The sequence below is a fragment of the Hyla sarda genome, chromosome 4 (genome assembly GCF_029499605.1).
Source record: "Hyla sarda isolate aHylSar1 chromosome 4, aHylSar1.hap1, whole genome shotgun sequence".
In the NCBI taxonomy this organism is placed as follows: domain Eukaryota; kingdom Metazoa; phylum Chordata; class Amphibia; order Anura; family Hylidae; genus Hyla; species Hyla sarda.
In genome coordinates this window covers 62,170,459-62,182,925 of record NC_079192.1, presented here as the reverse complement: position 1 = coordinate 62,182,925, position 12,467 = coordinate 62,170,459, and the positions used below count along the sequence as shown (strand labels likewise).

General features: G+C 43.5%; 1 protein-coding gene across 1 annotated transcript in view; it reads left to right on the top strand.

Moving 5' to 3' along the window:
• Positions 1-12,467, top strand: part of LOC130368012 (zinc metalloproteinase-disintegrin-like crotastatin) — a 76,495-nt gene that overhangs the window by 25,998 nt on the left and 38,030 nt on the right. Inside the window, exons 10-14 of the mRNA XM_056571169.1 lie at positions 1,392-1,481; positions 5,435-5,633; positions 6,552-6,654; positions 7,361-7,505; positions 8,332-8,399. Coding sequence (XP_056427144.1) covers positions 1,392-1,481; positions 5,435-5,633; positions 6,552-6,654; positions 7,361-7,505; positions 8,332-8,385 — 591 coding nt within the window. The 3' untranslated portion in view covers positions 8,386-8,399. The remainder of the gene's footprint in view (positions 1-1,391; positions 1,482-5,434; positions 5,634-6,551; positions 6,655-7,360; positions 7,506-8,331; positions 8,400-12,467) is intronic.

The following is a 12,467-nucleotide window of genomic DNA, read 5'->3' as shown; positions in this document are numbered from 1 at the left end:
TGAGGGAGGGGACCTGCCGTGGCGATCTATGTCCTCAGGGAGGGGGCGTGCCGTGGAGATCTGTGTCCAGCCGAGCTCAGGGAGATGAGGGAGGGGGCGTGAACCTCCTCCCTTCCCTTGCTCTGCTCTCCCCCAGTTCTAGCTTCGGAAATGTTCGGAGAGCTGGGGGAGGAGCGGACGCATGGATCTACAGGGGCGCAAAAAACCACCTCACACCGGGCAGGCAACTTCTTCGGACATTCAGCGCTGCTTCGGGCAAGCAGCGCTAAATGCCGGTGTGATGAAGAAAACTGTGCCCTGTAGCAGAATGTGACCCTCCGCACAGGGACACAGTTTTCTGCTTTGCAGGCTGCTCCCTCTCATTCCATTCCCACTACCCTCCCTCAACTGTGTCCCTATGCGGATGGTCACATTCCGCTTCAGGGCACAGTTTTCTTCATTATACAGGGAGGTTTCACTTACCACGCCCTCCTCCGCGTCTCTGGTTGGTTGGCTGGTGTGAGGTGTTTTTTTTGCGCCCCTGTAGATCCATGCGTCCGCTCCTCCCCCAGCTCTCCGAACATTTCCGAAGCTAGAAGTGGGGGAGAGCAGAGCAAGGGGAGAGAGAAGTTCCCGCCCCCTCCCTCATCTCCCTGAGCTCGGCTGGACACAGATCTCCACGGCACGCCCCCTCCCTGAGGACATAGATCTCCACGGCAGGTCCCCTCCCTCATCTCCCCTCCCTAAGGACGTAAATCTCCACGGCAGGCCCCTCCCTCATCTCTCCTCCCTGAGGACATAGAGCAGTGCTCCCAATGAGCTCTATGTGTAAAGGGGGAAATACTGCACGGCTAAAGGGGGACATACTGCACGGGCTAAAGGGGGACATACTGCTCGGGCTAAAGGGGGACATACTGCACGGGCTAAAGGGGGACATTTAGCCTCTAAAGTATGTCCCCCTTTACACATAGAGCTCATTGGGAGCATTGGGACCTGCCGTGGAGATCTATGTCCTCAGTGAGGGGGCGTGCCGTAGAGATCTGCATCCAGCCGAGCTCAGGGAGGGGAGATGAGGGAGGGGGCGTGAACCTCCTCCCTTCCCTTGCTCTGCCATCCCCCAGTTCTAGCTTCGGAAATGTTAGGAGAGCTGGGGGAGGAGGGGCGCAAAAAACCACCTCACACCGGCACCTCACACCGGAACTGCACGTTGGGCAATACAAATTACATTTTCCTGGTGCGAGTTGTGTCGGCCGCCCGGCGCCCCTGTTGCTATGGCGCCCTATGCAGCCGCACAGCTCGCACACCCCTAAGGGCGGCCCTGCCCGTCACTATATGTGTCCTTCCCTATAGTGTAAAGCAGTTTGTATATATTGTATTCTGTGTTGTCCGTACAGCCTTGTGTTGTGTTCTAGGAGTGCACCAATCCTTGCTGTAATGCTGCTACCTGTAAACTGCGGGCTTATGCTATGTGTGCGGAAGGGGCCTGCTGTGAGCGCTGCCAGGTCAGTACATTATTTCTCTTTTTAAAGACCTGTAATAACTTTGGGAAGCAGAAATGAATGAAGGGACATATTTTCCTATGTGCTGTTTTATGGTTCACTGATCTTTCCCTTTATAGAAGCATGTTTCCTTATATGAAATAATGGAGGACAGTACAAGGATCAGTATTTAGCTTCCATTGATGTATGGATTTGCTTTATTAAACAGTCTCCTTTATATAGTGTTCTGATAAGGATCAAACATGGACTGTGAAAGTGACAAATATGTATTATCCTACAGCCATACTCCCCTGCAACACATATAGACATAGGTAATATATGTTTAATTATCCAGATCCAGTATAACTTACAGGCTGTGGTACCTAACTAGTCTTGCCCCATGTCTGGGTCAACACCAGGGGAATAACTATAGGGGGTGCCTAATGCCTAAGAGGGCCCAATGGCACCTCTGCCCCTTTAAAAGACACCAGTATTATAATGGCACATGGTAGACATGGGGCCCTGTTACAGATTTTGTATTGGGGCTCAGAAGCTACAGGTTACACCATTTTTTTTTTGATTCAATCCAAAGAAGCAGAAAAGCTGCACTAGTATTAATAAATTTTCAGTAGATACTATGCAAGAACCCCATTTATTTACTGACACCCAATCTCTTTCCAAGCCAAGGTGACCCTGTCCTATGACAAGCAGAATGTTGAAAATTGGAGAGCAGAATGGCGCTGCCCTAGGAATTATCCCTAGGAAGGTTCAGGTATCAACAATTTATTATCACAAATATACAGGGTGGGCCATTTTTATGGATACTGCTTAATAAAATGGGAATGGTTTGTGATATTAACTTCCTGTTTGGGGCATATTAGTATATGTGAGGGGGGAAACTTTTCAAGATGGGTGGTGACCATGGCGGCCATTTTGAATCCAACTTTTGTTTTTTCAATGGGAAGAGGGTCATGTGACACATCAAACTTATTGGGAATTTTACAAGAAAAACAATGATAAGCTTGGTTTTAACGTAACTTTATTCTTTCATGAGTTATTTACAAGTTTCTGACCACTTATAAAATGTGTTCAATGTGCTGCCCATTGTGTTGGATTGTCAATGCAACCCTCTTCTCCCACTCTTCACACACTGATAGCAACACCGCAGGAGAAATGCTAGCACAGGCTTCCAGTATCCATATACACTGCTATATACTACTATATACACCGCAGGAGAAATGCTAGCACAGGCTTCAATCATCCCTGAACAAAATCTTCTGCGTAAACTGAGGGTCCTGTTCCAATTTTTGTTTTTCCAATTCTGCAAATTCAGTGCGCCGATCTGGGTCATCCTCGTTGAGATGCTGCAGTAGCTGGAGTTTATAAGGGTGCTATTTGTGAGTAGCTAATATCTGCCGAAGAGATGTTTGACTAATGCCACTCTCCAGTCACATGCGGCGAGTGTTACACGGTGGGCTCTTGCTGAATGAAGCTAGGACAGCCACTGATGTTTCTTCATTAGTGACCGATTTCATGCGTCCACATTTTGGCATATCCAACACTGAACCAGTTTCACAAAACTTAGCAAGCAGTTTGCTAACTGTAGCATGGGAGATGGGTGGTCTCGTAGGGTGTCTTGCATTGAAATCTGCTGCCCTGACCCAGTTACTGCGTTTACCAGACATCAACACAATTTCTATCCGCTCCTCACGTGTTAACCTCGACAACATGTCAATGGCTGTAAACAAAGAGAAACTTGTAAATAACTAATGAAAGAATAAAGTTACGTTAAAACCAAGCACATCATTGTTTTTCTTGTGAAATTCCCAATAAGTTTGATGTGTCACATGACCCTCTTCAACAAAAGTTGGATTCAAAATGGCCGCCACGGTCACCACCCATCTTGAACAGTTTCCCCCCTCACATATACTAATGTGCCACAAACAGGAAGTTAATATCACCAATCATTCCCATTTTATTAAGGTGTATCCATATAAATGGCCCACCCTGTGTATATATATATATATATATATATATATATATATATATACATATATACAGATATACATATATACAACACAAATGACACATTTTGGGAGGTTATTCTCCCTTCCTCAGATTGCAAGTATATGGAAAGCATTGTACATGGTGACATTATAGACCTAAGGTATCTGAGAAAGGGAGATAAGCCTACCGAAATGCGTCATTGCTGTTGTATACCTTTTTTATTATTTTATATGTGACAATAAACTGTTGATACATTGTAATCTGACACTTCCTTAGGATAATTCCTAGAGCATCGCATTTGCACCACACACATTGTTCTGCCTATAACTACTCAAGTGCTGAGTAGAATGCTGGCCTACCCCATTACAGGAGTGATATGCAAGCCCACAAGGTTTATCTAAGGCAGTCTGGGCATGCTGGGTGTTTTAGTTGAGCAACAGCTGGAGGCATACCGGTTGGAGAAACACTGATCTAAGATGAAAGTCCAACTTCTTCGCTTTCCCATTCTTCTGTCCTATGACAAGGCAGCCCTATATCAGCTCAATAGCTCAACAATATCTTGCAATATAACACGTCCCATACTGATGAATACAGCTCGCTGCTTAGGAAATGAATTCCATTAGGTACAATATTAGTATATGTGCCTCATTGTTCACAATGACAGATTGTCTGCTTGTATGGGTGTGCATGGATTGCAATCTCAGGCCCCTTCATTTACTGATCAGCAAGGGGTTCCCAGTGGTCAGACCCTCAACGATTTTATATTGATAGCCTATGAGGCTGACCATGCACATTACAAATGCTTGTTTGACCCACAGCTATGCACCCCGACCTCCCATAGACATGCATGCTCTGCCAAGTGTGCATATATTCTTATGGGGAGAAGCATGGCCGGCCCAAGACATTGTGCTGCCTGGGTCTAAGAGTGAAATGCTGCCCCCCCACCCCAAAATAAAAGTATTTTCAGGGTCCACAATATGGTAAATCTTTAATCTATTGGTCAGTACAATTTCAATGATACCAAACTTGGATAACTTTTGTTTCCTTTTAAGGTTAAAAAAATATATAGAAAACTTTAAAAAGAAAAAATCATGCAGGGCCATTCACCGTGCATGATCAGAACACCATGTTTTAATAGTTTGGTCAATTATGCACGTGGCGATACCAAATGTTTTTGTTTTTTTACAGTGTTTTATTGGGAAAAGGGGAGTGATTTAAACTTTTATTTGGGGGGCGGGGGTTTAAATTTTTTTTAAAAACATACTTGTTTTTTTACATTATATTGATCTATGTTTTCCGTGCTCGATTGCTAAGGGCTGCCTTAAGCAATCGCCGATCGGTCCATGGAACATCGGGAAGGACGGGTAAGTGCCCGTTCTTTCCCAGCAACCCATCTGCAGCTGGCGCTTACATCGCGGAGCTGCAGATGTGTCCCTTAGACCCCAGGGATTACCAGTATTTAATGTTTAAATGCTGTGATCGCTATTGATCACAGCATTTAACCATTTAAATTAAGGACATCGGAGTCAGCTCTGATGGCCATCATCACAGGCAGATGTCAGCTGTTGAAAGCAGCGGGGATCTGCCAGTTATGACTCAGACACAACCAGCGGGCCCACGCCATATTCCCCTCACCCGACCCATGATGTACTGGTATATCATGGGTCGAAAAGGGGTTAAATATTTGCCGCCCCTGTGAAGGTGCCGTCTGGGTCCATGGGGACCCATCGTAGGGCCGGCCCTGGGGAGAAGGGAGAAAGCCAATTTCAGACCCCTTACCCCCATACTGTAATCATACATTCTGCATATTGAAAACAGAACATATGAACTAAGCCAGTACCAACCATTGGTTGAGAATGTAAGTTCTACAGGACCCTCTTAGCAAACCTTTATACTGGGGGGGTCATAGTGAGGATGTCATGCTTAGTATATAACCTCTTGTACTGATGTACGTCTGTTTCTCTCCAAAGATCAAGACAACTGGAACTGTGTGCAGACCCAGCAGCAGTGAAGACTGTGATCTTCCAGCGACATGTGATGGGACCTCTAATGTCTGCCCCAGGAACCGTCAGAAAGGCAATGGAGTGCCCTGCAAAGATGGTCAGGGGTACTGTTATAACGGCCGGTGTCCTACCCGGAGGGATCAGTGCACACATTTCTGGGGACCAGGTAACTAAGATCATGTGTCAAATAGATTAGATAGATAGATGATAGATAGATAGATATTAAATAGATTCATAGATAATAGTGTGATATCCCGGTGTGTGGAAAAAACCTGTCATACTGTCAGGGTGATGTCACCTAGTGTGTCTGCTCCAGGCCCACTACTCAGGTTTAAATGTACAATCTATTGTACAGTATTTTGTGATATACTGTCAATGAACTTTCATGTTGTTGTGCCCCAAGGGGTTAATCTGTTTGTGCAGGAGGATGCTAAGGGGATAACATGCTTTCTTTAGCCAATCAGGGCTGCTGCCCTGCCTACCCCAAGTCTGCTAGACTGGAATGAGTTAGTCAGCCTAGAGTAAGTTGTGAGGAGTTGAGGATAATGGAGGTCACTTCTAGACAACTGCTGTGGACCTGTACCTCACCACATGAGGACAGTCCTAAAGAAATCCAGTTGCAGCACTAATCTGTTCAGAATGACAGCACCCTTCACAGGATCCCGCCAACCAAGTTGTCCAGCAAGTCAGAAGCAAGTTTGCAGTGGGGAGAAGAGCCAAAAGAGCCCACGGACCCCATTAGCAAAGAAGAGGATAGCAGGAAATGGAAAGCCTCTGGCAACTCTGGTCCATCAGTTCAATCTAAACTCTGGCAGTAAGCCCTAATTCCGGATACCTATGTGGAGAGTAGAATCAGTGTTGGTAAGATTGTGGCATACAAGCTAAACAACCCAATCCAGATCAGTCCTATACATAATTCAGCAATCAAGAAACTAGTTAGTCAGCAAGGACTACAAGTCATATGACTGTTAGTTGTTATTGCCACACCATGCACGTACTAAAACAGGCCATCTTAGCCTGGCTTTCCACAATAGCATTCTCCAGAATTCTTTGTGTGCATTACTGACCCTGACTTTTATTTTAGGGGCTGTAGTCAGTGAGGATTTATGTTACACATTTAACACAAAAGGCACATTTTACGGACACTGTACTCAATATAACAAGACCTATGTGGCATGTGACAAGGCGTGAGTATACTTTTTTTTTTACTAATGGGGTTATTATCAATATGGAAGTGATCTATCCTGACTAGACCGGACAGTTGTTCAGCTGGTTACCCAAGACACATTCCTATAATATGATCATTTTGTTCATATGTAGCCAGTGAAAGTGTGTGGACCACAACCATCATTCTCACATAGGACATTTGAAAGGTATTTGTTCTGTGTGAATGCCATATGTGTATTGTATGATTTTTATATTGGTTCTGTATGAATTCTATACATGTAGGGTATGATTTTAATGTTGGTTCTATATGTTTTCTATTTGAGTCTCATATGGGTTCTGTATGGATTCTGTGGATCTGTATCCCATGTGAAAACTGAAGAAATTCTATTTTCAAGCAGTTTTTCTCATTATAGTAGATTAGGGAAGATCGGATTGCTAGTGCCATATATTAACACTGTACATATAAGAACCGTGTGAAAATGCTGTAATTTCCATAGCACTATTGGACCCCTGGCATGACAGAACTGGTACTGAATGACAGATCCCACAAAATTATTTTGGTTAGTTCGGGTTCTGCTGAGCATAGCACCACTTGCTTAGTTTAAAAACAATATCTAATTATTAGTAATGCAGAGATTCAGTGTATATTTCAGGCATGATATTGAGGTGTTAACAAATTGTGCATCTGTACAACTATGGAAATGCTTACTTCTGCCTTCTATACAGGGATGTGAAGTGTGGCGTGCTGTTTTGCTTTGGTGGTACAAGCATTCCTACAGTCTTAAGTAGCACTTTCTCCTTTTTGGTATGCAAAGCTGTCATGGCTCCCATTGGTATGGTGGAAAATGGGACACAGTGCGGAGACAGGATGGTAAGTATACCATACGCCATTATCTTGCATAAAGTACAAAGCTGCTGTAAATTACAGTGAACCTACTGCTAGATGTCCACAGTGCTGCAGTGTATTCTCCTCTCACTTTAGCCTTTCCGCAGCACAGTGCTTATTATAACCTTTCCTTGCTGCTGCTGTTCTTCCATTTCTGCCCACATAGCATCTTACAAATATAGTCCTTCAGTGATCCCTTTTCCTTCCATCTATAGTAGTGTACTGTAAAAATCCTTCCCAAACACAGTTCAGTTCACTTTTAACAGCACTATGTCATGGCATAGTAATGAGGAGTGTGTGGTGTGTTGTGATTGGCCAGAGAAGTCAGGGAACACTAGCAAACAACCCACCTTTGGTCCTGCCAGAGTACATCCACACCTATAGTTTACAACTGTGTTAGGTGCTTTAATGTATAAAGACATATTTAACTACCTATAAAGGCCCTCTCCCCACACTGTGGTTACCTCATGCAGATAAAGACACATTCACCTGTGGTGGCCAATGGCTGCAGAATTTTTTCAGTTTTACAACTTTTTTTAAGTTATGTGGCCATTGGTCATGTAGATGGAGTATTTTCCGCATATGGAAGCCTTTTGTACTCAAGTCCATACTCTAAAACTATGTTTGGAAAATACTCCAACCATGTAGGTTGTTTTTGGGGTGAAGAAGGCATTTTTGTACTTGCAGAGACATAAAGTAGTGTAAAGTGTCCACTGGCTAATGTCATTGACCACAAAATGAGTCCTATATTCATAAAAAAGAAGATGCAGTTTAGCTATTGGATGGTTTATGTGCTGTCCTCTCTTTCCAGGTCTGCTTCAATGGGAAGTGCCTAGCCACGGATACTGTGTATACCACCCACTGATATTAAGAAATTTGGTGAGACAAATTTGGTTGTATGGACAAGCAGATGCCAGGACACTTACAATTGATATTTTGTCATAGGATGAGGTTAGGTTTTCTAGGACTGTAAAGTTTACCTGTCATTTAAAAAACATTTTTTTGACATGTCACTGAGACATGTCAAAAGTTTTTATAGGTCTGAATCTCAATGCCGAGCCCCCCACTGATCCGGAAAACAAGTGGGGAACAGCTTGCGGCAGTGCGCTCAACTTCCTGACTCTGAGCACTCTTTGTCCTGCTGCTCGATTAGAAGTCTATGGGGCTAAGATCGCCAAGGGCACTGCCCCGAGCTTATCCCCGCATGTTCTCTTGATCAGTGGGGGGGGTCTCAGCTCTGAGATCCCGAATGATAAAAAGTTTTTTACATGTCTCTGACATTTCAAAAGTTATTTTTTTTTTTTATACTTTAATATGGATGGCACCATGGCCCTTTCAATCAGCTGACCATTGGGGGGCTCAGGCAGGGCACAGTTGGCCTATCTAAGGGATATCAGTATTACAATCCTGGAAAACCATGGTGATTCTCATTCACAGTCCTCAACACTATAGGGCAGACTTTTGGAAAGGCAGATTGAGAAAAAAATCATTGTTGCCCATAGCAACCGATAACAGTAAAACTAAATAAATATCCCCTCCTCTCATATGTTTTTCATTGTACCTCATGACTTGTGTTCTTCGAATCAGCATTTTAATTTGCATGTCAAAAGTTTTGATTGGTGGGGGTCAGCTCCAGCAATCCAGAGAACATGTCGGGAGAAGTCCGATCTGCTGCCTGCTCCCATCCCTTCTCTGTGCCACGAGATTGAACCACGCTCCATAGACTTACATTATGAGACTGTCTCGATCACGTGACATGGAGTCGGGAGAGAACGCACTGAGCACAAACTTCTCCCAGGTCAATCTCATGATCGGTGGAGGTCTGAACAATTAGACCCCCGCTGATCAAAACTTTTTACATGTTTCTAGGCAATGTCAAAAGTTTTTCTAAATGACAGTGGCCATTTAAGATTTCTCTTTACTGGAAATAAGAGGCCTAGACCAAAACCTATAAAATAACCCCATAGTATTATCCCTCTTAAACCAAACTTTACAGCTGGCACAGTGCCAGCTTGTCAGGCTGGCAACGTTCTCCTGGCATTGGCCAAATCCAGACTTGTCCATTGCACTTTTAGCATCATTTTTTCAAATATGTATTTTATGGTGTTCTTAAAGGCTTCTTTTAATTTAGTGTCTTTTTTAACATGCTTTTTATTGTGTTTTCTTGGTAGCAGTTTTGTATTCAGTGTCATTTCGTACATATGATCATTATTACATTGTTCTGTTGTTTTTTTTTTTTTATTGGCCGTGGCCAATAAATCAGAATGATCAGAAAACCTATAGGAAAAATGGCAGAAAAAAAATGCCCTACCTAGAATATGCTACATTGTGTAAAAACACCACTGGCCCTCAGGGTATGTTCACACAATGGAATTTCCATGCAGAATTCTGTGGAAGAATTTACTGCCCATTGATTTCAATGGGATTCCACATTCATACAGCGGAATATCCGCAGTGGGCATTCCACCGTGGGAAATTCCGATTTTCTCAAAAATATGAGACCAGAATCCCATTGAAGTAAATGGGGCTTTAATTTCAGAAGAATTCTTTGTTCTGAGGACACAGAAATTCGGCCTCAATTCTAGTGGAATTCCGCAATTCCGTTCAGCAAGCTTTGCCACACAGAATTTCTGCGAAATTGCAGAAATTCCACCACGTGAACATACCCTTAATATGCCACAAACCAGAACACATTGGGGGAGATTTATTAAAACCTGTCTAGAGGAAAAGTTGCCCAGTTGTCCATAGCAACCAATCAGATTGCTTCTTTCATTTCTGAAAAGGCCTCTGAAAAATGAAAGAAGCCATCTGATTGGTTGCTATGGACAACCCATTGTGTGTAGTGCATTTTACATTTCACTTTTGACTCTAAGGTAACTAAAATAGAAAAAAAAAAAAACTGGTAATTAATAATGTGTTTTTACTGTATTTTGGAAGTTGTTTAATTTTAAGAAACAGACTAGGAAGTGTTCCTAGAAATGTGTCTATAAAAAGATACTGGATGTGCAACACTGCTCATAAAGAGTAGGATGTGAAACCCATATAGTCTTTAAAATTCTGTGAATTAATGGACAGTCATATTTTCCTATTCCCCCAGAACCAACATCCGGCTACTACAATTAGAGATGAGTGAATTTTTGAAAAATTCGATTCGACCGATTTGCCGAATTTTCCGTAAAAATTTGTTTCGGTCCGAATCTATTTGCGGCGAATCTGTATTAAAAATGGCTATTTCTGGCCTACAGAGAGCCTCAATAGGGGTGTAGAACACTTTGCCTTGCTGTAACACTCATTGGATGTGTGCTGGGTTAGTGAAATAATACTCTTATTCAGTATGACATGCAGATTAGAGGCGTCTTTATTAGAATTACTGTCGCAGAGCAGAACAATCACAGAGCCTGGAGGTGGCATCAGTATGAGGAGACCATATAGTGGCTGAATAACACAGCCTGGAGTTGGCGGCAGCATGAGGAGACCATGTAGTGGCTGAATGACACAGCCTGGAGTTGGCGGCAGCATGAGGAGACCATATAGTGGCTGAATGACACAGCCTGGAGTTGGCGGCAGCATGAGGAGACCATGTAGTGGCTGAATGTCACAGCCTGTAGTTGGTGGCAGCATGAGGAGACCATATAGTGGCTAAATGACACAGCCTAGAAGTGGCGGAAGCATGAGGAGCCCATATAGTTGCAGAATGAGACAGCCTCGAGGTGGAAGCAGTATGAGGAGAACATATGGTGGCAGAATGAGACAGCCCGGAGGTGGCATCCGCAGCATCAGGAGTCCTGAAAGTGACCTGGTGACATAGTGGGGCAGGGGGTGGCAACAGCAGTACCCGGTGACGAAGGTGGGTGAAAAAAGGAGAACATGGCATCAGATGTATGGCATCAGGCGGGTGGCAGGATCAGAAAAGTAGCTGAGGCAGGTAGGCAGAAGGAAATGGATTCTTTTCTAAAAGTGTTAGTGTGTGCAAGTAAGTTTTGAGGATATACATTACGTAAAACTTAACTTTTATAATATTCCTAGGATAAAATATACAACCAAAGAATAAGTTGGCCAGCACTATTGATTCCAAACTATTGTAAAGACCTGGCTTACAGGTGCAGGCTGCTGGGCTAAATATACAGCAACAGGAGAATACAGCAGCACACTGCTAGCACAAAGATATAGATGAAACATGAGTATATAGATAAAACATGAGTAGATAGAACATGAAAAAGCTATACAGCTGTAGTGCAATAAATGAAAATATGAAACTATGAAATTATGAGGTACTTAGCTTGCAAATTTGGCGGCCAAATAGCGTGAACCGTCCCACCACGTTAAGGTGACCTCATTCTGGGACAGACCCTACACTATGAATATGCCTCTGTGTGAACAGTACAGCAGGCATTGCAAGGTCTGAAACATCCAAGGCACCTTATATACACCTAATAGAGGTGGGTGGGGTGCAAGAGCCAACATGGAGGTAGCCACTCCCCCGTATGTGTAATACAAGCAAAGAATAAGTTGGCCAGCACTATTGATTCCAAACTATTGTTAAGACCTGGCTTACCGGTGCAGGCTGCTGGGCTAAATATACAGCAACAGAAGAATACAGCAGCACACTGCTAGCACAAAGATATAGATGAAACATGAGTATATAGATAAAACATGAGTATATAGATAGAACATGAAAAGTTATAAAGCTGTAGTGCAATAAATGAAAATATGAAACTATGAAATTATGAGGTACTTTGCTTGCAAATTTGGCGGCCAAATAGCGTGGACCGTCGCACCACGGTAAGGTGACCTCATTCTGGGACGGACCCTACACTGTGAATATGCCTCTGTGTGAACAGTACAGCAGGCATTGCAAGGTCTGAAACATCCAAGGCACCTTATATACACCTAATAGAGGTGGGTGGGGTGCAGGAGCCAACATGGAGGTAGCCACTCCCCCGTTAG